The 25,871-nt window shown below is 41.5% G+C and overlaps 2 protein-coding genes across 2 annotated transcripts in view; one reads left to right on the forward strand and one right to left on the reverse strand.

The window, feature by feature from the left end:
• Window positions 1-12,954, forward strand: part of MAF (MAF bZIP transcription factor) — a 187,489-nt gene extending 174,535 nt beyond the window's left edge. The window contains exon 3 of the mRNA XM_065641217.1: window positions 12,922-12,954. The gene's annotated coding sequence lies outside the window, so the exon portion shown is untranslated. The remainder of the gene's footprint in view (window positions 1-12,921) is intronic.
• A 188-nt stretch (window positions 12,955-13,142) lies between these two features.
• The window catches only part of WWOX (WW domain containing oxidoreductase), a 520,377-nt gene continuing 507,648 nt past the window's right edge, over window positions 13,143-25,871 (reverse strand). Inside the window, exon 9 of the mRNA XM_065640965.1 lies at window positions 13,143-14,231. Coding sequence (XP_065497037.1) covers window positions 14,046-14,231 — 186 coding nt within the window. The 3' untranslated portion in view covers window positions 13,143-14,045. The remainder of the gene's footprint in view (window positions 14,232-25,871) is intronic.

Here is a 25,871-nt window from a genome sequence, read left to right on the forward strand (position 1 = left end):
ATCCTGAGCTTTCCGAGTCCGTTTTGCTGTGGATTTTGCCAAGGCTAGACTTTTATCTCCGGTTGCTGGTTCTGTTTAGTTGGTAGATTGCAGATAATAGAAACTCAGAGGAATATTATCCACTCATCTTTAAAGAGCTGGAAGCCAAGAGGCTCTGGTGGGGCACCCAGGAAGCCTTGCAGAAGCCAGGGATGGGAAGGCAGCATTTTTATCACCTTCCTTATTCAGAAAAAAAAAGAGAGAGTAAGAAAGAGCAAGGCAGCCTGACCAGGAGCCAAAAGGAGATGATTATGTGGTTATCCAGAGGGATTCTTTCTATTACTTGAAAAATCAGAGTGCAGATTTAGAGAGACAGGTTGATGTGCTCAGGAAGATCAATGAATATGAGAGTTTCATTGATGGCATATGCTTGGCTTTAGACGTAAGTGGCAGCTCCAGAGCCAGCGACAGCAGAAGGGAAGGAAAAACCAACAGTCCGTGCAGCACCCTGGGCTCTGTGCTGGCAAACAGAGTACCCTGCCCAGAGAGAAGAGGCAGCACCAGGGCCTTGAAGCAGCAAAGTATGATGAGATTTCAGCCACAGATACCAAGGAGTGAAATTTTGAGAAAAGCACAGGAAACAAGCATGCCTTAGAAAAGCTCTGGTGGAGCCTGAGAGATGCTGGTGGTGGGAAATGGTGAGGAAGGGGCTCAATGGTGCCCTCAGAGACATCGGCAAAATGCAAACAAAAAACTCACCCAAAAAACCATTCACAGCTTCCTGAGGGGAAAGAGGTTTTTCAAGTTTAAATGTTTGCTCACATGTGTGGTGGTTGTGGGGGGTTGGTTGGTTGGTTGGTTTTTTGTTTGGTTGGGTTTTTTTGTTTGTTTTGGTTTTGTTTGGTTTGGTTTGTTGTGGGTTTTTTTCTTTGTTTGTTGTGGTGGGCTTTTTTTATCGCCCTCTACAACTACCTGAAAGCAGTTTGTAGCATGGAGGGTGTTGGTCTCTTCTCCCAAGTAGCAAGTGATAGGACAAGAGGAAACGGCCTCAAGTTGCGCCAGGGGCGATTTAGATTGGATATTAGGAAAAAATTATCTCTGGAAAGGGTTATCAAGCACTAGAACATGCTGCCCAGGGAAGTGGTTGAGTCACTATCCTTTGAGGTGTTTAAAAGATGTATAAATGAGATTCTTAGGGACATAGTTTAGTGCCAGAGTTAGGTCAATGGTTGGACTCGATGATCTTGAGGATGTCTTCCAACTAAAATGATTTTATGAGTCTATGATTCTGTGATTCCACGGTTCTTTCGTTTAAACCACCTTGCAAACACTCACCATTAATAGTTTTAAGTCGCTCTCCTGTTCTCTACAATACTTTTGTTTATCCTGGTCTGCAATCACTTCAACACACTCATCCAGCCCATTGTCAACAGGCAAAAGCACTTGGTCTCGCGATTCGGCAAAAGCCTGTCCATCTGTTACACGTTGATAGAGTGAGCTGCTGAAGACAGAAGGACTAGAAATATTTTTCTTGGCATGGGGGAGGAGGCTTGGAAAGAAAGTGAGTTAGGGACAATAAAGATAGCCAGGAACTCTGGAGCATTGACCTCCAGGCACATCCAGGGTCATCAGGGAAAGTATATCAAATATGTTAACGGGTACTGGGAGCCAAGAACTAATTTTAAGGAGGACTGGAAGATATTCTTGCTAGTTCAGCGAACATTTTAAAGCAGCTGAAGCAGTTTCCAACATTATGGAGCTTTTTGTTTGTTTCATCTCCTGTTTTGCAGATGCATTCAGATTTCCAAAATTTGGAAAGCTGAAGTGGTTGATTCTTAACTTAGGGGAGGCAACAAAATCTGAAAAAATCAACAGCTAGTGGTTTATAGGAATTTTTGTCTGTATTGTATATCTTAATAAGTCATGACGATGTGCAATAATATAAGTAAGGCTCATACTTTAAGGCAGTGGTTTGCAGATAAATTTTGTGATGGCCATCAGCGTGATTCCAGAAAGTTAATTGTGGTTGCAGATTTAACTATGAATGTGTTGTTGTAGGAGATCTTCAGGAAATACACTTTTATGCTTTTTACTATCAACTCCACATACATGAATGGATGCTTCAAAGCAAAGAGATTCAGTACTGAGCATCTGACCTGGTCTCTGCTTATCTGGAGTTCCAAATAACATTTTTTCGTGTTGTTACAATTGCATTAATTTTCAGGTTTTTCTTGGCCTAAATATGGAGGACTCTTTGGAAAACTGCAAAAGGAAATAGATTTTTAGATATGCTGTGGAATACACATCTATATGATCAAACTGAAAAGTATAAGTGATAAAAGAATACAAAATTCTATACTAAATCTCATGTATAAAATAACTGATCGGGCAATCAGGAATCTAATAAAAATATTAGTGAGGAAAAAAAAAAATCAGAGACAAAGGATGAAGAACTGAATTTCTTTATTTTGTTTCTTTCCTCATCTGAAGAAAAAAATGCTTCAGACAGAGGACATACTGATGATGGGGCAGAGGAGAAAGCAGTAAAAGAAACAGCCATGGCCAGGTCCAGAATTACAATCCAAGTGATTCAGCAATACTGGGGTTCCAGAGGATTCAAAATGCGACACTGTTGGGGAAATAAAAGCATTTTAAAGCAAATCATATATTAAAGTGTCTATGTATATACGAATGTGTGTATATGAGACATATATATGTATATATATATATAAGTACATATTTGTACATGTATATACATATATTCACGGGAGTGTGTCTGTGAATGTATAGCTGTACAAAAAGTGCTATTAACCTCACATTCAGGAGTAATGGCATCCACATGAACAACTGCTCTGGAATTGAGAAAGTATTTTACTATTGTGAATTGCCCCAGGGTTCAAAAGCCAGAGGACTAATATAAAACTTAGGAAATTAAGACTACTCAGGTTATTTAGATGGAACTATTGTATTTCATTCGAAGTGCAGTAAACATATGGATTAATCAGCCAATAAGATTACTGAGGCAAAGACTGTGGCTTGTGCTCTGTAAGAAATGATTTCTTTTAATTTTTTTTGTAATTTCTACTTGTTCATGGAACTAAAACAAATATTTAGATGATTGACCAATTCGCTGGTAAAAGTTGTTTGAAGTGTAGGCCAATTAATCGTCACGGGTGGGTTTTTTACTCTTTAAAAAAAATATTTAAAGACAGATTGAGGTAGCTATTTTCTGTGTTTCTTAAAGTCTGCCTGATTCAAGTGCTCCATATGCAATTGACACAGTGATGAACTCAGTAAAGCCTTGTTTTAACCCCCAAGCCTTGCGTAGCTCTCCCTATGGCATGCCACACAGCCCGGCAGTGCAGGAGCTCTGCATGAAGCCTGGTCGGTGCCTTCAATGGCTTCTCCAGGGCTTCAGTCAAGTGCCTATTCGTGCAGTAGCACTTTAAGCTCAGCTTTTCGGGACCAAAGTTGCTTTAGCACTTCAACAAACAAGTCACCACGCTGTTTTCAGCTTTTGGAAGTTTTTGTAAAAAAACAGGCGCAGATGAGAGCAAGGTGGTCGTCGATGTAATTATTGGTAGCTCCCAAGAACATTTGGGAAGCAGGTCGGAGAAGGGGCGGTGTGAACCCCAGCTTTACCCTCACACCTTGCTCTGCCAACCCACAAGAAGGAGCAGGGGAAATGGTGCTGTAGACAGGATTGCGGCTGTGCCGCAGCTGCTCTTGGTCACAGCCTGATGTGTTTGGGCTGACGGTGAGGGGGGGTTTGCCATGGACACCACCTGCCATGACCTACAGAAAGGGACAACAGGCTCAGCTGAGCTGAGCTGCTCTTTGAGACTGTCCCGCAGCAGAAGGGACAGGCGGGATTTAGCGCAGAGTTGAGCAGATGAAGGTGGGCAAACCCAGGATAACTGTGGACAGAGCAAGGTGGTGTAAGGGTTCTGAAAGAAGGATAAAACTGCTGTTCTCTGGCTCATCTGCGGGGGTGTGGTTATGCACTCACAAGTGTAAAAATATTGGTGAGGAGACAGCAAACTGACATTTGTCAGCGCTGACGTGCAGTGAGGTCTCTGCAGAACAGGCTCCATTTGTTTGCCAGCACAACCCCAAACCCACAAGCACGGAGGCGATGGCAGAAAATATGGGTCTCTCAGTGTTGCCTGTATTTACATGAGGAAATTTCACTTCTGTTACAGCTTCCTTGGGAATACATGGCAGGGGGGAGAGAGGTAACTCTTCAGCTGAGGGTGCTGTCTGAGCCTTACATAAATACCTGTAGAATTGCTCAAATAGTTCATTAGTAGCTTATGAGTTTGCGTGCTTGCATTCCTCTCTAGCTCTAATTGCAAGGATGTTGATTTGTACTGCATCCGACCGGAGCTGGCTAACAGATTCTCTGCTCTATTGCCCCATTAAATGAGGTGTTACTGTAGTTGACTCAAGCTGAAAAGGATCCCATCCCATTTAGTAAAGAGACCGGCTAGGGCTGACCTAGCTGGGGACAGATTTCCTTCCAAATCTCAGAGAAGTCCTCCTGAATATGAGATGTTAATTGTGGCAGGAATTAAGGATTAAACAGTCATGGCTTCAGGTTACTACTGGGAACTGAAATCAGGATTACAAAAGAAACTGGGCCATGCCCTCACAATGCTATTACCCCAGTTCTTGAATCTAAAAAACCTTAGAAACTCATCCTCAGTGACCAATAAAAACTAGTCTAAGTTGTGCTTACTGAGGCCTGAGGAAAAGACTTATAATTGCGCAGCCATAGTTTGGACCCCTTTCAAAGCTGAAGATAACATCGAGGACGAGAAAGTGAAATTCAGCCCTGATTTATACCCTCTGCAACCTTTGTTAGTGCCAAAGCTCCAGCGCTGGCCGTACATCAGGCCACAACCTCATCTCCGTGCCGGAGATCAGCCGCTTGCGCCTCGCGCCTCTGCGAAGGCAGCAAACCCACTGCAGGAGCGTTTCCCCGCGGGCAGAGACGTGGGGGATGTCCCTGTGTCAGTTCTGTCTCCAACCAGGGGCAACCGTTCACCCCAACAGCAGTGTCCCCTGCGGGCAGGGACAAGGCTGGATCCTGCTCCCGGGGGTCACAGCCAGCTCCAGTTCCCCCACAGCACCTGCTGGAGGGCTCGGCGTTAGGGTGATGCCCCCTATTCGAGTTCTTAAGGGGGATGCTCAGATGGGCTAAATGTTTATGATGGTGCAAGACCCCGTACCTGACCCCAGAATACAAAGCCATAGAGATGAATGGGAAGAAAAAGAAATTCTGTGGTTGAAATTTATGACATGGTAGCACATACTTAATAACCAATTAAAGACAAGATTTATTGGGAGCTAAATTACATTTGTATTATAAATAGAACTAAAATATACTGTTACAGAACAAAAGCAAAACATCTTAGCATTTAATATTGTAAAAGACAAAGTAATCTAATGGACCCTAAATGTTAATGGGTATAAAGATTTACACTTCAATTGCATTTTTAAGTCATCTTATTTTACAGTGCTCTTTTCTTCTATGTACATAGAAATCAACAATGTGCTGCAGCATTGTACTTTGTAGCGGCAAGACTAACTTAAGGAAACCTGTTATTATAGGCAAGATGAGTTTATTACTTATAAATTCTCACAAACATTTTAATTGAAATGAGCAGTGGACTTTCACTGACCTTGGCTATACATATGTGAGACCTTCATAGCAAATTAGGCTGGTGAAAAGTGTGTGTGTGAGGGAAGCCAAGAAGTGAGGGAGTGGTAACAAGACAATTTGCATTTGTAAAGACAACAGATAAACCATATTCGATTTGGGGATTTGCTTTGTGGCGGGGGAAAGAGGGGGTAAAGGCCCGACAAACCTAGCAAATGATGAAACCTGGAATTACATCTGATGAAATTATCAAATAATAATGTTGTATTTATTATTTCAAGCTATATTCCAACTTTGGGGTCACATCTGAGGTTAGCAATTTAGGACCTGCATTCATAGCAGATAGAAATGCTGTGAACTTCACAGAAACTGATTCCCGGGCTCATAAAATTTCCAGTTACCACTTGAAGATTCATAAGCTGAGTTACAGTTACAGATGAATCTAACTCATATTACATTTGAAAAAATAAATGTGCACTAAAAGTAATTAAAGCATGTTGGTTCATGAATAATACACCATTTTACTACTATTTGCAGAGTATAATGAGACAAGCTACTAAATTGACAATGAATGCTCTATTATTTGATTGCCAACTGTTTTATAAGATATTGAACAGATTCATTTTTTCTATCATCATGTGCATTATCAAGCTATTGCTTTTTAATAAATTAATTTCTCCTATGTCTCCAGAGCCTTACTCTGAAATGTGGCTGAAGGCATAAATGAAATTAATTTTGTGGTCTGAGCTTAACTACCAGCGCCGGGTGACTGACAAACACGGCGTTGCAGTTGGCGGCCGCCGCAGAAGGGGAGTTGTGTTGGGTGGCCGCAGCAGCGGCACGCCGGCCCCGGCGGAGGGGCTTAATTGCGATGGCGAGGGATGCTCGTTAATAGCCAGCTGACAGAAATAGTCACCTCTGCAGCGCAGGGCTCTGTGACAGCTCTTGTCTACCAGGGGCGCTGGGTGCCAGTCATCCCCCTTCCCCTGCCCTTCACCCCCGCCCACCAACACGCTGTAAATTGACCCTTTAATTGTGTAGCGCAGCCTAAACCTGGTGACACCAGTCGTTGACTGTAAAGCAGCACTTAATCCCCGGCTGGGTGATAGTGTCGTTAGGAAAGTAATGTGATTGCGGGGAAGTATCTCTGCTGTTGGCGGCGCGTGGTGTTGGGGGAGAGGATTATCTGTGAGCCCGACACGGAACGTCCGTACAGCCCTGATGCTGCAGAGCTGCTTTGCTCGATGGTAAACAACTTCTAATTGCGGCTGTTGACAGGACTCACCGTGTTATAACTAACCTTGCTGCAATGTTATTATTTCTGGAGGGAGCCTTTCTCCATATTTTTAACAATAAGTCTGACAGGTGCCATATTAAAAACAGGGCTTAATTCTAATGCAACTATTCCCACCCGCCTTTCCCTTTTCATTTTTGTGCCTCTGTAATGCATGAATTTCTACCGCTCATAAAGATTAAAGGAACAGCTTTGCTGGAAGGAAAATACTTCTGGTTTGTTTGTAGTCCAGGTACATTTGAGATGGCCTCAGTACCAGCTCCCTTTTTCCTCTCTTCTCCAGCCATGCTGGCTCAATGCTAGGAGGGGAAGAGAGGGAGAGAAATAAAGCCTTCCCTGGGATGAGAGATAATTCAGGATCCATTGAGGCAAAATTTCAGCCTTCTTTTGAACTGTGACCCACGGCCGGGCGCTGGGCGGGCTGTGCAGCCCGTGATGTATTGCTGACTGCTGTCCACCAGAGACCCAGCCCGGGCCAGCAGTTCACTTACAAGTTTACACTGGATTTAAGTCAAAATGCTGAAACGCCGCTGTTCAATCACGGCTAACTGTATGCTCGGCAGACAGCTCCCAGCAGACTCTGTGCTTGTAAAATCCAATGCACCACATAAAGTAAGGGTTTATGGAGGTGCTAGGGGTTTTGAAGACATTTTTTGTTTTTTCCCCTTCCCTCCTGCTTGGTTCCTTGAGACGCTGCTTTTCAGGTGCTGGGACAGCTTCAGCTGCGTCCCACCCGTGGAGCACGCAGGAGCGGGGGGCTGCACGCAGAGAGGCACTACCCGTCTCCATAACCTTTCCCCATCGCTCCTGCCCTTCCTTTCATGCTGCCTGCAAAAGGCTAAGTCCATTTTAAGGCCATTAGCTATGTGTTGATGTGATGATCAGAGACGGGACCAGCGTGGCTCCCATGCACTTGCTTTCTCTCTCCTCCCTTTGCAAAGAGCTCACACGTTTCATATCCACAAGTATCACAAAGAACTTTACAGAGCTGCTCAAACTGCCGCTGTTAAAGGCCAACACCAGCTCAAAACTTGCTTTGCCAGGAGGGATCATGTAAATCCAGTGTACAAAGCCCCTAATTTAGACTGTGCTCACATATTGGCGGGCACTGCACCAGACCTGCATAAGGTTTCTATATGAACATTGCGCGCTGTGCAGACTTTGGTCCCAAAGCATTGGCTAATGTTCAGTTTTTATAACAGTTCTTTTAAAAGACTGAAGATAACCAGCCAAAATAGTCTCGCCAGGCATTTGGCGATCTGTTCTTTATCTCTTTAAGGTAGATAATTTTCTGGGACTCAAAAAATATGTATTATTTCTTCCTCTCTCTTTTTTTTTCTTTCATAAGCAACTGCCCAGCAAATTGATAAGAACCCTTTTTAATTAGATAGTGAAGTTGTATGGGTAATGTTCCATATAAAAGGTCTATAAAACACAGCAGAATTAATAAAATTACTGCTTCTCATTTAATTCAGGTCTTCCAAAGGGATCCGTATGTCTTGCTTTGGTCTGTTCGTAGTACTTCTCTCCACCACCCAGCCATGAATTGATTAAAATCACATTCCTTACTTAAAACTGGAGCCCAATTGGTAAGAGATACTGGATAGTAATTAAGGTCTCTGCACAGACACACAAACCCCCATTAAAAAAAAAAGAAAAAAAAAAAAAGGAATCATTGTGCATCACTGGGCTTGTATGCAAACACAGCTCATGTTGACAGCTACCTCTGGATGACTCCATCAGTACACACTTTATCTCCAGCTGTCCAAGTAATTTTCCCAGGATTTCGCCCCTCTTTTTCACTCCTCTCCACACAGATGGATTAGAGCAACAAACGGTTTACATGCTGCACATCATTAGCTATCCTCCCTCACTACCCAGCAGATAACAACTGGGCTCTATCATCAGGACATTCATAACACCTTGACACTTTTACAACTATGCTGTTCCCTGCCAGAGCAATCTTCTCTTTTAAAGCATGAAGCTAATTCACAAAACACCCATTGGAAAGTACTCTGCTAACGCAACAGGGGTGGGGGAGAGAAGAAAAAGCACAGACCAGGAAAGGCATCTAGTAAATAACATAGTTACCGCTGTTAAAAAAAAAAAAAAAAATCAAGAGAAAAGCAGCATGTTCTTTCTCTCTAAGCTACTGCTCTATTTCCCTGTTGCCTCTGCCTCATGGTGAAGGACAGCAGCAAACAGCCACTCATCTGCTGTTCGTATTTCAGTGCTTCCAGCGCTGTGCCACCAGGAGCCCTCGGTGCCCGGTGTCAGCGTGGCCCCTGCGGTTGCTGGCTGAGCCCGCGGCTGGGCTGGGGGTGGGTTTGGGTCCCTGTTCCGGTGCTGTGCTCCTGGCTGCCTCCCCTGGGATGGGTTTTGCTGAGGGACCCCTTTGCAAAGGACCAGTTGGAGGCTTCAGTCCCTGATGTGGTTACTGTTGGGTATTACCAATGGCTTATTTTGTTTGTGGTGGTGTTTTTTTTTTTTTTTCTAAACTGCTTCCAGTCTTAGGGTATCTTGACTCTCATAGATTTGTTATTAAAACAATATATTCCCTGCATAGGTTGGGATTCTGCGTCAGAGATCATGCACACTCAGACATGATCTTACATCTAAAATAAAATAGAAGCCTACGTCAGCCACTGTGGATGGAAAGAAATACATTTTAGCAGCATTTTCCAAGCTTCTCAGCATGCCCACCTGCCACCCCAAGCATACATTTTAATGTATAGTACATGCTTGTTTAAAAAAGAAATACATAAGGAGAAAGAGTAATTACCGTAGCTTAAATTCAGCCTGATAAGAAGGGCTTGCACAGTCTGAGCAGCTGTTCCACTGCCATTCAGATTATGAAAATATAATCCTAGAGAACCTTGTCAAGATAAATACAGAGCATGAAATGTATAGGCAATTTTTCCCCAGCCACATATAATGATCAATTCCAAAGCCACAAGTGATACCAAAGGACAAAATAAGATCTGTCTAGACGTTCTCACTTACAAGATATTGATCATTCCAATGGTAAACTGGTTAGTGTAAGTGTGTTTGGCTTGAAAGGTCATGAGCTTAGCACTTGACGAGGAGTTATTCAACCTTGATACAAGTCAAACTATCGCAGTGTTCCTGGAAAGACTGTCTCTAATAATCCCTACCTGGTCTGACAATATCTGAAATTTGTCTTAACAGATGTCAAAAGAAAAAGTGAGGAGAAATGGAAAGAAAAAAAAAAAAAAGTAAACTTGGCATGGGTTTCTGCTGGTTTAGCTCAATCTGATGTTGCAAGTAGAGGTCCCAGCAGTCAGTCACTTTATGGGCAAACCATGGGCAATATCTGCTGCATGGACAGCAGTGGAAGCCATCACCGATTGAAATGGCACCTCCGTTCCCCTAAGAGCTTCTGGTGGCTCTTGATTGCTAGCAAAGGAGTTTGCTCACTCATCTACATGGACATGACAGACCCAGGGCACCCATACAGACAGGGGAAACAAACAAACAAACACCCCCACCACATTAAAATGGGAAATGTTGACTTTAGAAGGAAGTCAGAGGGGAAAGGGTCAAGCAATGCCCTTCAGTGTGCAGGTGAGAAATGCTCTGCAGCATCACCCCCCAGGGCCTCTCCTTCAGAAAGTCTCGTGAGGCTTGGGAGGTGTCTCAGAGAAACAGTCCTTACCCAGCTGCCTCCTTTTTTTATGGGGATAACTAGAGAGTGCTTATTAGGACAATTAGGAGCTTGATGTAAGTTTGCTGGATCTTTTCCAAGAACTGTAAATACCCCATCTATTTTGCTTTATTCAGTTCTTTTTGTTTTGCTGATATGATACTAGTTAAGGTTAATGGGGTTTGCTTTAATATTAGACACAGGACCACTTAACTACCTTTAATGAACACTGGAGTCAATGCATTGTAGAGTAATTCACATAGACATTGCCTCAGGTAAATCAACCGGAAAAATGTAAGCCAGTCAAATAAAGAAATCTGACCAGCTGTAAATGTGCCAAATTTTTCACCAAAATATATTTGAAAGCCAATGACTTAGGCACATCTTATTAAAATGGAGGGTTTGGAGTCTGTTTCTTTTCTATTGCTTTTCCCTTTTGATGTCTCCTGCACATCCCTCCTGCGCTGAAATCAAGCTGAGAGTGTAAGAAAAACTATTTTCACAAGTGTTTCTAATAGAAGAAAATGCTCTGCAGCTTTCTGCCATTTTTTTTTTTATTTGGAATGAACATGTTAAGGAAAAAAAAAGCTTTTTTATGTTTAGCTATCTCAACACAGGTGAGAGACAAAGAGGAGGACAGAGAGAGGGAGAGAAAAGGAGAGAAAGAAAGAGAAAGAAGGAAAGACAGGAAAAGAACTAAAGAAAGAAAAGGTCAGAAAGAAAGAACAGAGAAAGTAATTTTATCTTGGAGAAAAGAATGATAGTGAAATTCTAGACAGGGTAATACACTAGTGTCAATAAATATTTATTAACCAGAAATAGGAACCAGAGGAACCCAATCCAATGAAACTGGGCGGGGGGGGCGCTTGATACTAATGCAAAACTCTGCTAACATTAAAAATGCTTTTACCTCATAACACTGAAATAGTGAGTCGTGTACAAAGAAAAAACACCTCCCAGATATTCTTTGAAGGAAGGCAGGCAATCTCTTTAAGTACTGAATTCCCATAAAAGCATGCAATATTTCAGCAATAAGGAATGACAGGGTGTTCATTATTGGTTATTAATGTTTGCCTAAATGGAGCATAAGGTCCAGGCCTTTGGGGGAGTGCAGAGCTCCCAGCATTGCTTAATTACTGCCTCTTCTTAACCCAGCAATGCCAAGCTCTGATGCAAAGCTCTGCTGTCATAGACCAGCTGTATTATTAGATGAGAGTAATTCTGTTTGGTTGTGAAAAGGAAAAAAAAAAAATAACACATTTGAGAAGGCTGTTGCACAGGTTAATCAGTTTTTCTCCCCAGATAAACTCCAGACAATACAAGGAATTTGACTGTAACCCTCACCTCAACTTGCAAACACACCCAAGCCATTGCAGTTTTCAAATATTACACTCTACCAGCATCTGGCACAGCCTGGAGAAAACTTCCAGGAGACAAGAACAAACTTTTTTTTTTTTTTTTTTTTCCCCCCTCTCCAAAAAAGGCTGAAAAGAGGTGTTGCTCTTTCTGGAATAGCCCTGTTTATTTCTTTGTGCTGCCAAATATCTCAGTGCCAGAGCAAGCTCATCAGGACGTGCTGGCCTTGGGGAAGGGGGTGCTGCAGATAGCGGGGAAAGACGCGGGGGCAGGATTGCTTATTTACTGAAGGCTGGTGCTACACAGGTGGTGTAGCAGGTATAAGCAAGGCCATATATTCTTTACAGCTGCTTTAGGAAAGGCATCAGGCAAGGAAGTTGCCAACTAGGGAGCGGCTGAGGCTGACTTGGGCAGAAGCTTGAAGGATGCCAAGGGCTTTGGAGAAAAGAAAAAGCCCTCATTTCCTCTGTACAAAGCCAGCTCAGATAATTCATCCTAGATCTGAGGTCAGTGCATTCTGGGTTCCCCTGTCCACTTGGAAGATATTTAATTTCACACATAGAGACTTTACTTACAGAGATTTCAACTCTTATGTGCATAGGAGGCTGAATACCACCTACCTGAGAAGAGCCCACACTGAACTAGAATTACCCATAAACTCAAAAAAAATAAAGAGTAAAAAAATTGCAATACATGACTGTAAGGTATAGCTGTTACACTGCAATATCGTCATTCCTTACGTAAGTGTGGTGGGTTTTTTTGATGGGAGGATGCTATGGCTACTTCTGCCAGGTGAACACCTTGACTTTAACACCTGTTCAACAGCTGATCAAATGCATTATGACTGCAGACAAGAAAAATCACAGAAAGCAGACTGTTAGCAATAAATCATAAATAATAAGAGGGTCTAATAAGCTTCTATTAACAATGTGTCCTTCTATTTATTTGTTTATATTCTGTCTACAGAAAATGTGAGGCTGGACTGAGGATGGCGTAGGACAACCTTCCGGCGTGAAGACAGCTACAAAGCACAAAATACAAAAAATGAACTTAGAAACAAACAAGAAAAAGACAGCGTTTTCTTGGCATCAACAAGAAGCTCTTTATTTTTCCTCAAGTTTTCTTTTCTAAAAAAAAAAAAAAAAGTGGAACTAAGACATTTCCAGAAATGAGACAAACTCTTCAGGTGACTATTCAAGCAAGCATGTTGTTTTATTGAATTTAAATTTAAAGGAAAAAAAGAGAGATTTGGAATGGGATACAGTGTCAGGAGACTGAGAAACTGTGAACTTTGAAAGAAAAAAAAAAAACAAAACAACAAAAAACTTTAAAACTGTGAACTGAGAAATCAATGGAAATACCATTTAAACCCCTGATTACAGCCTGTGTGTTCTTAAGGAGACAACATCATCTTTGCTAACTCAACAGTATTTAGGGAATGGTTTACAACATATCTTTTATTATAAGCTTTTAAGAAAAAAACAAATATTTCATTATCTGTGACTTTACCATTTCTGTTCAGATGTCTTCTTGCACCTTCTTTTTTTAGACAGCGCGTATTTGCAGCCAGCAGTCACGGGCAGGAAAGATTTCTTTCCTTAATAGTCTTTTTATTTGCCACACCCATTGAAATCCTTGTAGGGAAAAAGAATCAACACAACTACCATCACCTGATCAATACCTAAAGCTTAATAGACAGTAATTATCAAAATAAAGAGGAAATCCCATATTGGGCTACCCATTAATCAAAACAACAGAAAATATCTGCGGCATTGCTTTTCTAAAATAAGACAAAAGATGCCTCCTTGGGTTACACTTTGAACAGGCTATAATCAAAAGAAAGAGAACCAAGACTAACTAAGCCCCAGGAAGCCGCATTGTCCCTTTAACCCACAGTATTCCCCATTTCCCATTAGTACTTAACATTTTTCACTGTGTTGTGACTGCTATTATTTCATTTAACACTGGTTAATCTGTATCCGAGGTATATGGAAACCCTCTAGATGATAAGATTGGACAGGATCCAGTGTTGGCAGTTTTCGAGCGTGCACACGCGCTCGGTGTGTTTTGATCCTTGCAGGAGCTCCCTGTTAGCGGGACCGCCTGCCAAGCCGCTCTCGGACCAGGCTCTCGCTCAGCTCCCAGAGCGCGGCGGCGGCTTCGCCCTGCACGGCTGGCGAGGGCGGGCAGCGGCAGCAGTTGTTGAAGTACATCCCGCCCAGCCCCTCCAGCTCCGCGGCCGTGGCGCAGTACACAGTCGTGGCAGCTCCTTGTTGCTGGAGAAAAAAAAAAAAAAAAATAAAGGAGAGAGAAAAAAAAAATACACTATATAAATATATATATATAGATATTTTATCACCGTAATTTTTGACTGTGGTCCTTTGACGCTGTGCATCTTATGAAAGCATCAGTAAAAAGCATCCCAGCTGGCAGAGTAACACGCCTGGTGACAAGGCTGAAACCCTGCTGAAGATGCTGCCTGCGTGCCTGCTGGCCACTTATTTACAAAACACCCTAGTGAGGCTTTTCTTTTTTCTTTTCCTTTCCTGTTTGCAGAAAAGAAAAGAAAGAGACACTCCTGAACCTCAGTCCCCGTCTCAGGTCTTTTGCCCGCTTTCAGTAAAACCTTGTATTGGTGGCTGGGAGAGTCAGGCCTGGTGCAAAGGAGCAAGGTGTTTGAAACCAGACTAGTTAGGCTAGGTTTAAAAGCAGCACCTCAAAACTTCCCAGCTTCCCTTTGCAACACAGTGAACGCCGTACCCCTTGGGCACCCGCTCCCTCGCCCTGACCAGCAACGCAGGCTGACACATATATGCGTTTTGTTTGTTTGGGTTTTTAAACTTTTCAACCTCTCGTACAAAATTAACTCGGGCACTCCAATTAAGACCTATCACATAAAGTGCAATCGAGACTGGTGCCAAACGTGCCCATATATCTTTGATCAATAGTTTCACTGTGACACTTGTCACTGCTGCCTTGTAAGAATGTTTATCTGCTGCAGGCAGAGAGAGGTTCTGATTTTGCAGAGACACAAGGCTTTCCAGCAGTTTTTTTTTTTTTTGTTCTGTAACAACCATTTCTCATGGAGACTTTCAAAAGAGCAGGTAACTTAGAGGCTTTTGTGGATCAGGAGTTGTTTGGTTTTTTTTCTTTCTTTTTTTTCTTTTTCATACTAAGTGAACTTATGTTCAAACAGGAAGAATTAGTTTATCTGAACTTCTGTAACAGAAGACTGGAGACCGAGGCCACGGGGTTGGAACAAGCACCCCTGCCCTGTCGATGGGCACAGATTGAAAGTGCAGTGCCAGAAGAGCTGTAAAGAGGGAAAGAAGCTAGTTTGCTTTGTAAACTATAATTAAAAATAATAGGTGAGAGTGCATAGCAAGACACAACACTAATTTAAAACCAATACAGTTTATCTGGCATCTTATGATTATTTATGTACATCTTAGCCTTTTCTGTGGTAACTAATTATGAGCTGATAGGAATCAGAATAAAGCAGCTGCCAAGTATGATTGAAAAAGTAAACGAAGAGAAATTAGATGTTGCCATGTTAGGATAATTTAATGGGGAAACAGAATAGGTTTCAACATCTTGTGATTCTCCTCTTGTCCTTCTTTTCTGGCCTTTCATTGTCGCAGCCAAGGCAACTAGGGTTATGTTAGGGGGTCAACCTGCAAGAGGTCTCCACTTTGCATTCACATCCTTCAAGGGCAGCAAGCAGTTTAAAAATGCCCAATTCTCCTTAATTGAGGCGTCTCAATTTTGTGACTGCAGGGAAAGGCATATTTGGTTGCAAGACATGCATTTTTCACAGAAGATGGGATTAAACTGATAATGATGACTTCACAGCTTAGAAATGATCTCCCATCACAAGGTAAACCAAAACTGTCTGTATTAAGTATTTTGAAAGGCATATATTTATCAACAGACCAAAATATTTTTAAAGTTAGTATAAGACATAGTAATCCTCTTATTAAACCAATATCTTTTTTACAAAAGAGAAAGTATCTTAAAGGCGGTAGCAGAAATGGAAGAGAGTTCTACTAAAAATAATATTAATAGAGAACAATAAAATTCCTATGCTCTTTGAACTATCCTATAAAGCTCCACAGCACAGGTATGATCACTATATTCAGCTGTTTAGAATGATTCAAAGTCCCTGAAGAGTGTTATTAGTTTTTTGCAAGCAATTCGACTGGACTTTTATTAGAAAGGTAAAATTAAACTAAATTGCTCAATGCAGAGCGAGAGCCCTTAAGCTATTGCTGAAAAGCATCTGTTCAGCCAAGCTAAACTCAGGGTAGCTCCAATAGAATTCAGCTAATTTATAAAATGGAAGTTTATCAGAGCAGTTTAAAATCCAACCTAAACAATAATTTATCTTTTCAAATGAGTCAAATTTGATGACTTTTAAACAAAATTCTCAGCAGGCAGAAAAAACATCCCACAATATAATAGCAGTGCTTTATACCTCGAACACTGACACAACCTAAACTGCGAAAGAAGAGAATAGTTTTCCCTGTGTGAGCATAGGATATTTACTCTAAGAGATAAAAGATTATGTGGCTGGAAGCCCAAAGCACTTTATCTTGCGATGCCTCCAGTGTTTCACAGAGAACTGGATGTAAGCAATGTGCCATTTGCTTTTTGGCTGTGTATATCTTTACTTCTTTCTAAACGTTTCGATTGTGTTGGCTGTTTTGGAAGAAGAAAGTTCAATGGTTCTATCATTGAAAGAAAAGTACCTTTCTTACGACTTAAGAGAAATGCAGTCATATTTATCCCTTTGTTGACAGAGGTTAGAACTAGTATTTCAGAATAACAGACAAACATTAACTCATCAAACGCAGGAGCTTCCTTCAGACAGCAAAACTACAAACCAGAAGGTAAATCTCAGATTCTCACAGCCATGTAAGCATCTGATTTCCATTGGTGAGTGTGCGTTAGTTGCATTCAGACATTCGAGGATCTGCCTAAGCGACTCGCCCAAATACAGAGGGGAACAGATGTCAGAATCACGGGACTCAAGTTGCACTTTGCATTGGCAGGACATCTCTAGCTCAAAGCGTGACACCCAGGAACCCCGTATATGCCAGGCTGAGCAGGAAGGTCCTCAAGGGACGAATTCTTCCTTTACAACTACGACTCAGATATCACAAACCTCCGGGACCAGCCAGAGCTGCAGATAACTGCAAACTGCCGGCACTGCCAGCCATGCCAGCCGGGCTGAGAAACCACTCCATTTCTCAGTAAATATTGTTTATCCCTCATGAACACAGTCTTTTGAATGACATCTTTATATGTTGGGCCTTATGACAGTTTAATAACAAGTTTTAATTTTTCGCTCATCAGCTTTCCTGTTCACATATCATCAGCATACGACAGCAGAGGATGTTAGGGAATCTAATTAGTAAACAATTCCATACTGCTGATACAAGATGAAACATTCTTAAACCGATAAAAAGAGCACTTTAATCACTGTTGAATGACTTTCAATGCCAAGCAGTTTGTGCCATGTCAGAACATAATTTGAAGAAGATTAGAGCACTATATAAAAGAATTAATGTTAACAACTTCGTTAAAAAATGTCTTAAACAATGAGCTTGTCAGTTGTCACAGACTCTCCCTGATCTATTGTGATTAACGCCCCCCCCCCACCCAACAATTTCAACTGCTAAACAATGCTAAAAGCGCTGGGCAACCTAAACATGTTTTTCTATACGTCCGTCAGTTGTACAGGGTGCTAATCAGCAGAGCTGGGGGTCAGCCTGCCTTAACCTGCAATAAAGGCAGCGGGTTGCAATGATGAATACACAGGATAAAGAATTTGTGAGAAGCCCAACTGAATCTTTAATCATGCCTCAGTGCCATTTCCGATCCAGTCAAACATTTGAAAGCTGCCAGGCAAGCACCACGCTATCAATCTTTCTAGTGTACGTAAAATTACCCAGGAATCTTGTTTTGGATTAAGTTGAAGAGTGTCTTAGTAATAAGGGTTCATCATTCTCTTCCGCAAATCATTTGTCAGTTTTGTAATACAATCTTCAACTGCAGCAGGGTGGGATTTATACAGCAGTTGCTGTTTATTTATAGTTGAGGCTCAAAGATCTAAATTATACATCCTTCCAAAGTCCTTTGTTGAGATGAAAATACTAAGTAGCTAGTAGTTCACAGGCATTTATTTCATAACCGCTAGCTGTCAATTTGTAACTGATAGCACTGAATACAAATGAATATAAAATATCTTAATAGTCAAAGAAAAGGGGTTTTTGATATACAGTATAAGGTAAAACCCTCATTAGTATATGCAATGCATTTGTTAGTATTCTAAGATACCATTTATGTTCCTGATAAGAAAACATATTACACAGTTAATGTTTAGTTTTCAGATTTGTTTATTTTCAAATGCATGTTTATTTTATAAAATCAGATTCCTGTTCTGGAGCAGGTTTGCATATCAAGCATATAAATAACAGAAACAATGCCATAACTTATCTGTATACTTACCAACTACAAATGAATAAGAGCCACTCTGAACTCTGCTAAGGGCATACAGATAGTGCTAGACATTGCCTACTGGCGAGATGGGATCAGCTTCCTTGAAAAGGAGATTTTTATTTTCTTATGAAAAATTAAGAATAAAGGTCAGTTATCTCGGTAGCCCGAGGTTAAGTTTAGCACAGTGCATTTTAAAAGACGGACAGCGGGAGGAGGTGAATTCGAAATGACATGAGAGGTGAGTATTTGTGACAAGGACCAGATTCAAAGCAAGCAGCTCAAGTGAAATAAAAAGCCAGTACTTCCTTACAAGTCTTCAGGCTGTTCCTGTTATTCACCTCAGGATTATTGGACAAAGCCAACACATCCCTAACACAAAAACATCAGATCCACACGACAGCGCAGTGAACATACTCTTTATAGCAGAACAACTCATTACACAGCAGTGTGAGGATAAGGTAGTGCAAACATATTCCAGATCATGAGACCGGGGGGGTCTCCCATACCTTCCTTGTGCTCTGTAAAGCACCCTGAAGTGCTGTTCAAATCCACTCTACTAGAGAGAGAAAAGCTCTTTACCAGCTACCTTCAGCAATGGCCATTTCCTGATTTGAGGTGAAATATAAAATCTCCTGGGAATAACAAACAAAATGCTATGGAGCCTGTTTCCACAGTGATCCATTCCAAATTGCCCAAGCCGAACTCCAAAGTTACAGCTGCCACTTTATATTCCTTGAGCCCCATCTTCACCTGGTGTAAATCAGCCCAGGTCCATTGCCTTGTCTGAGGCCACACAGTTTTTGGTTGCTGATGCTCGGGCCGTGCTGGCCGAGCCGGGCAGGGGCTGCCCGTGGTGGGCTGGGGGCTGCTGCTCCAGACCACGGCTCAGCGGCCCAGCTTGGCTTCCCTCCTGGAAGAAAACTGCCCTCCAAATGCATTGGTTTCCTTTCTGGGATTGCTAACAACCCCCGGCTGAGATTGTGATGCCGAGTTTTCTGAAAATATACTTACTCCTTTCTCTGTAAAGTTAAAACGTTTCAGCAGATGAGCTGAATCATTAGATTTTCCCATCAAGCCCAAGTCTTTGCAAACAATGCAGAGCGTGATGACCTCTTCTGAAAAACACTAGTAAGTCTAAAATCCTCATGTCTTCATTCAACCTTCAGGATTCCCTAGTATCTGAAGTGCTTTGAGGATCAGTCTTAAGAGCTGCTTGGTGGTGTCAGCCACGGCTGAGGCCAGTCGTAGCTGAGGGAGCTGCTGCTCAGTGTCAGCTGTCACTTTGTTCCATCTCCTACCAGGGTAACTCCGTCGCTTTTCTTACAATGCAGCGAACAAGTTTCAGTCTCGTATGTGAGATGAAAGGAGAACTTTTCAGCTCCTCCTGAAGTCCTTTTACTCCAAGCAATCCCAGATGCATAGTTATCTTATGAGTAACGCTCAGAATATGTATGTATTAGTCTCCTGTAAGAAAATAGAATTCCCTGATTGCTTTTTCAGCAAGGAAATATGAAATTGAAAGCTGCCTTTGCTAGTTTGGGTGAGTATGATAAACTGAAATAATATCTGTAGCTAAAAAAAATAAAACTTTGGAGCTGCCAAATATGATCTAAGTAACAAATTGGGCTCAGTTGACTTCAGGTCCCATCTCCACCCAAGTATCAGCAGGAAAAAGTGAGCTGAACTCACTCTGTAATTACAGTATATTCAAAAGTCTCACCGAACCACATCTAAACCAGAGATTCTCAACCACCTCCCCTTCCCCCATCACCACATTTAAACCAGCAAAGCATCTCTTAGAAGATAATACAACGGATAAACTGAAATCTATAAGGTCTGCTTTTTTTCCTCTGATGTATTCCTTTTTCAATTAATTCCCAGCTACAAAGACTCAAAACTCCATCAGCTTCTCTACTTGCAAAGCATAGTTGATTTCAAGCTGTAACTTTCCTTAGCGTCATTAAGACCTTTACACATTTACAGTATTCTTTACATACATTATAGAAGATAAGTGTGCTATGTTCTTTGAGTAAGGAAACTGCAGTAGTTCACGAAAGAGGATTTGTTTTCAACTGCTGAGACATTGAGACATTAAGTCCCAGTGATTATTTCAACTATTCAGTATATGCAGCTATATTTAACTTACATTCTGGGTTTTAACTTTGCAAAAGAAAATGTGTCCATTGTAATAAATGTATTTTGATAATGCACAATGTTGTTTGTGTTATGCAACACCCCATATGTTCTCAATTACGGCAACGATAGTGCTTGAAAACTTCCAGCATCCAGTGTCAAACAGATTGTCTGCAATCATTCCACAGGAGAAAAAAAAATACAATACAGGATGTCAAGTCAGGAGAACTAGGTTGTTTTTTCTTTTCAACTTTTACTTCCCCAGTGAACTTGGACAAGTCACTTTGACTCCATGTACCTCACTCTTCCTAGCTGCAAAATGGGAAGACTACTATTATTTACCCACCTCACAGGGGTGTTGTGAGGACGAGTTCAGATTCATGGAGTGCTTTCATGCTTGTAGTTGAAAAGCACTGTGTAAGTAAAAAGTGTTTTATTATAAACCATTGTTAAAATGTGTAGAAGATGTAGAACAAAGTTGGCAAAATAGCTGACAAAAATGTAATTACCTTTTAAAATCACACCTATTTTTCTCCATTGTATAAACTTAATTCTCTAACTTATGAACCTGTCTGCTATACTGGGCCCTATTCCAGTCTCTTCCCTCTCTCTCCCTGTTTCTTTTTGCCCAGTTCACAGAAAACTTGGGAAAACTCTTAATAGCCAAAACACCACTGAATTATTAAAAAATGGATGCTTTAGGGAGAGCCGGTCCTGAAAGGGTGATCCCTGGGTTCACCTCACCCTTTGCGTATGCTAGAAAGAGCCATTGTTGCATACCAGGAGTGGGATTCAGTTGCCTAACATGGGTCTTAAAACATCTGAGCCACCTTAGGATATCCCATGTGCCCTACAGCTGTCCTCCAAAGGGCACGTATTTCCCATGGTTCTGGTATTTTGTTTGCCAGCCCCTCACAGATATCTCAGATGAAACCATACAATTGTTTAAGACAGCACCAGGCACCTCTGTCTGTGCAACCCAATTGCTCTTACCGCAGCACCTGGAAGGGAGCTGGTTCCCACGAGCAGCACCGTATTCCTTCCTTTTCCCAGTACCTTATTAAAGTCCACGATCAGCTTCTGGAAATTGTTTCAAGCCTGACACAGCACCTTCTCAAGCTTCAAAAACTTTAATGAAGCATATGGCTTTACCTTGCCCAACCAGCATCTCGAGGGCAGGAGCAGCAGCACAGCCTCCAGGCTGCTTGCCCCGGCCTTTGTACCCACACGACATTTCCACGCACATCCCCTCTGTATTTTCTTCTCCTGCCTGCTGAACTCCCATTCACACCCGATTAACCCTTTAAAGACATCACTGCTCCACTGAAGCTGCAGTTTTGAACACTGCATGCAAATTGTTACGATCCACTATCACCTCTCTTTTCTTCTCGCAGGCTAGTATGGAGCAGTGGTGTGACACTGCACGCTCCTGCTCATTTCTGAATTTGTGAAAAATCCCTGAGGAAAATTATTGATCTTCATTTCAGAGTGTAATGGGGCAAGGCTGTGATCAGGTTGACCATATTATGTTGCTGTCCACTGCGTGCCCCCTGCCCTACATGCCAACACTGGCCAGTGGAGTGAGAAGCAAAGAGCATGTAAGAGACAGTCCTGGGGCACCACAGTAGCGCTGTCGGGAGCTGGTCATACCTGAAAATCTCTGTCACTTGCTTTCAGAGATTTTACAGTGTGCATTTAAATAAACATGAGTCCTACCATTGCTTGTCGGCCACTATCAAAAATGGAAATCCTCCTGAAATACATATCCTTGCCAGTTGAGGGTGGATGCTTCCGGGCAAGGGTAATTTGAAGAACTGGGCAAACAGGTTGTTGACAATAAACATATCCTGCTGAAAAGACAGATTAGATATGCTGCTGCAATTAAATCATCAGAAGAGGGCTAGCTGGCGTTTGGGCACACACAAATGAGAATTCGTTGAAATCAATTCTGTTATTAACTTATGCTAACTTGAAATGTTTTATGTTTTTGCTGCACCTAACTTTAATTATAGATATACTTTATAAAAATGTATGTATACATACAGTACTGTATATGCTGTATATATTTATATAGCTTTTTAATACTATTACTAAACAAAATTTAGACTTTTTCATATGCAGTACTGCAAAGAATGTCATCACAATACTGACATTTGGCTTCCTCCTCCATTGCACAAATAATTTCTAGACTGACTTTCATTTTATATACGAGTGAAACCCCCCCACCCTCCCAACACAATGCTTTTTAAGCAAGTGACCTTTTGGGACAAATATTTAACAAACTGATGGGTTAGGTTTTAAAGATAAAGACTCTCTTTCATCTGTTGATACACGCATGCTCATACACACACATTTCGGCAATACAATGCATTGAAAAACCACCGGGTGTTATGATGGGGACATATCATGGTAAGAAATTAACTACTAACTCTGTCTTCCAGAACCTAATTAAGGGAATGTATTTTGCAATAATACAAATCTAGCAAACAGGGCTCTAAAGTCTAGGCTTAGAGCTGTAAGCCAGGCACTCCTGTATTATGTATGTTTGATTTTCATAGATAGCCTGCTGTAAAGTGTGCCCTGTTAGTGCATCTTTCAGGCTCAAAGACACTGGCCTTGTTAATATTCCATTTAGTACATACTGTAGAGTCTCATTTATATTACTTCTATAATTAATAGTGATAGCTTAGGCACTGCCTTTACAAGGAGAGATCCCTGTATGTTGGTCGACAGATAATGAGAAACAATAGATATTTCATTCACCAGCAGCTTGTTGCTAGTTAGTAGGAAATTATCGTGTGTACTGTTGCTTTAATTGCCAGGGTGAATAATGCTGCCGCTGTGTTAGTGAACATTTTAAAGCACTTGATGCAAATAGACTAGAAACAAAACACAAAAAAATTTACCTTTATTATGCTATACTTTGGCAGAGGGAGTTAAAAAGGTATGTCTTAAAACATTTGCGTTCTATCATGCAAATATATCTTAATATGCATGTGCTGACTATTCAACTACTGTATTTTAGGAAATACAATTATGCTGCCTTTCTCTTCGCCTATGTAGACTGTAAATAACTGTAGATCTTTCTCTTGTTTTCCTATGTAAATATATGTAAATACTAACAACCTATGCATGCTGATATTCTAGGCAATTTCAGGTACTTTTATAATCTGAAGGCATGTACTTGAACTGGTTTGTTAAAAAAAAAAAAAAAAATCAACGCTCTCGAACCCTTTTAAGCTCATTAGAAATTAAAGATTTCTTACTAGACTGGTTCCTTCAATCTCAGTTGCTTTTTTGTTTATTTTTTCCCCTGCTTTGTCAACATGGTCTCCTCAGACCCACCACCAAGGACTCATACTCCAGTGCCGTTCTCTCCAAAGCGTGGAGTCCCGTCCCAGGATGTGAGTCGCTCTCTGACCGAGGATGTGCCCCCTTTAGATTCAACACCACCTCCGTTTGTAAACCCCAACAGAGACTCAGAGAGAGTGGGAGTCTCTCCCCTTTGCTCCGACCTCTCTGTTTAATGATGTTTTCGATTTCATTTTCTCAGCCCATAATCCACCCAGTGCAGATCTAATACCACCAGTGCCAGGGCTGGGTTTGAGGGCAGATGCCATCGCAGCCGAGCGCGGTCCCCACGTCTCTGGCCACACGGTTGCTCGCTGGCTGCGCTGCCGACTGGCTGCTCGCTCAGACGTGCTCCTCTCGTTGAACATACTCTCTACGTTTCTCTTCTAGCATGCTTATGACTTTGACAGACTGTGAAAATAATTTGATAAATAGCTTGATAAATTTGCCCATTGCTTCCCTTCAGTGCAGTAACACTGTTTGTGGGAGCCTTTCAATTGAAGGAGTGTGAACAAAAATGAAATTACCTAAGCTTATAAATCAAGTCACCTCCTGCATACAAATTTGGAGGCAAGGTTTCAATTTAGCTCTCTTCTGCTTTCTTTTTTTGTTCTTGTAATAAAGGAAGATTCCTATGAGGAAAACAGTAAGAAGAAAAAAGAGATGTATTTAACCCCCAATATGGTAAGGGGGGGCGGGGGAAATCCGCTCTGCATTATCTATGGAAACTAAATGCAATGACAACTTTTTAATCGAAAGAAAACAGCTTTCATGTCTGAAGATGCTTTTTCCAGAGTAGATGTATAAGAATAAACACATTAATTGACAGGATCTTCATGACATTTTAAGTTTCTCAAACTTAGCTCGGTGTCTGTGGAAGATCTCTTTCCAGTCCTTGAAGACTCTTTTAAGATGAATGTTTAAAAAGCTGAGCTGACATGGGCATTACGTTCAAGTGCAAGCTATACTATTCTTTAATAGAGGGCGTAGAAATGGTTCATAGGATTATTATCTTTCTACAGACAAAACCCATTACCTTCACACTAGGAGGGAAAAGCTAGTTTTTAACTTATATAAAACGGAATCAATTATCAATATCTTTGCATGGTTTGCCAGCTCTGCTGGAAAGCAGTCGCGGAGCGAAACACACAGAGCCATTTGGCAAAAGGGCTCCTTCCTATGCCAGGCTTCTTGTTACACCTTTCATTTCACAAAATCACATCTGCAGAAGCAAAAATAAGTAGCAACGATTTGTATGCAGAGCTTCCACTCTGAATGTCACAAGAGGAGACAGGAATCACATTTGCAGACTGATCGCCTGGCTACTGTTACTTTAGACTTCTTCCCAGTAAAAAGTGAACAAGCAACTAAAAAGCAGTCATCGATGCAAAGTCAAATGCAGTGGCAAACAGCAGGACAGGTCAGAGCATCCATACAGCGTGTTGTCTTTGGTGTGGAAGAAAAACGCTCCTTCAGCAACCTCTGCCATATAATCCTTACTATCCAGCCTCTGAATAATCCTTTTGTTGGCTTTACCAGTGGCTTTTCACAGATGCTTGTGTTTCCAGTGAGAAAAGGAAAGCTGGAAGGTTAGTGGTGGCTTTTCGTGGTGAAAAAGCCCACACATGCCTATCACTTCTTAAACTACTACAACTACAAGTTTTATTTCTTTTGGTAGACAACATTTAATCTACTCCAACTCTGTGTCCCTCAGCAGAGGGATCAATAAGTGCACTAGCCATCCTTTAAAAAGCTGTGTTCCCAGCTACTTTAGTGGCATATACAAACTCACATGCGCGTATAGGTGCAGAATGTACAACGTAAATAAAACATAATAATAGTAATGGTGTTTGGGAAGGAAACGTTCATTATTAGACTCTTATCTGTTTATCCCATTCACGAGATCTGCTTCCACAAAGCGCATAATGATA

This window comes from Caloenas nicobarica, chromosome 9, assembly GCF_036013445.1.
Source record: "Caloenas nicobarica isolate bCalNic1 chromosome 9, bCalNic1.hap1, whole genome shotgun sequence".
Taxonomy (NCBI): Eukaryota; Metazoa; Chordata; class Aves; order Columbiformes; family Columbidae; genus Caloenas; species Caloenas nicobarica.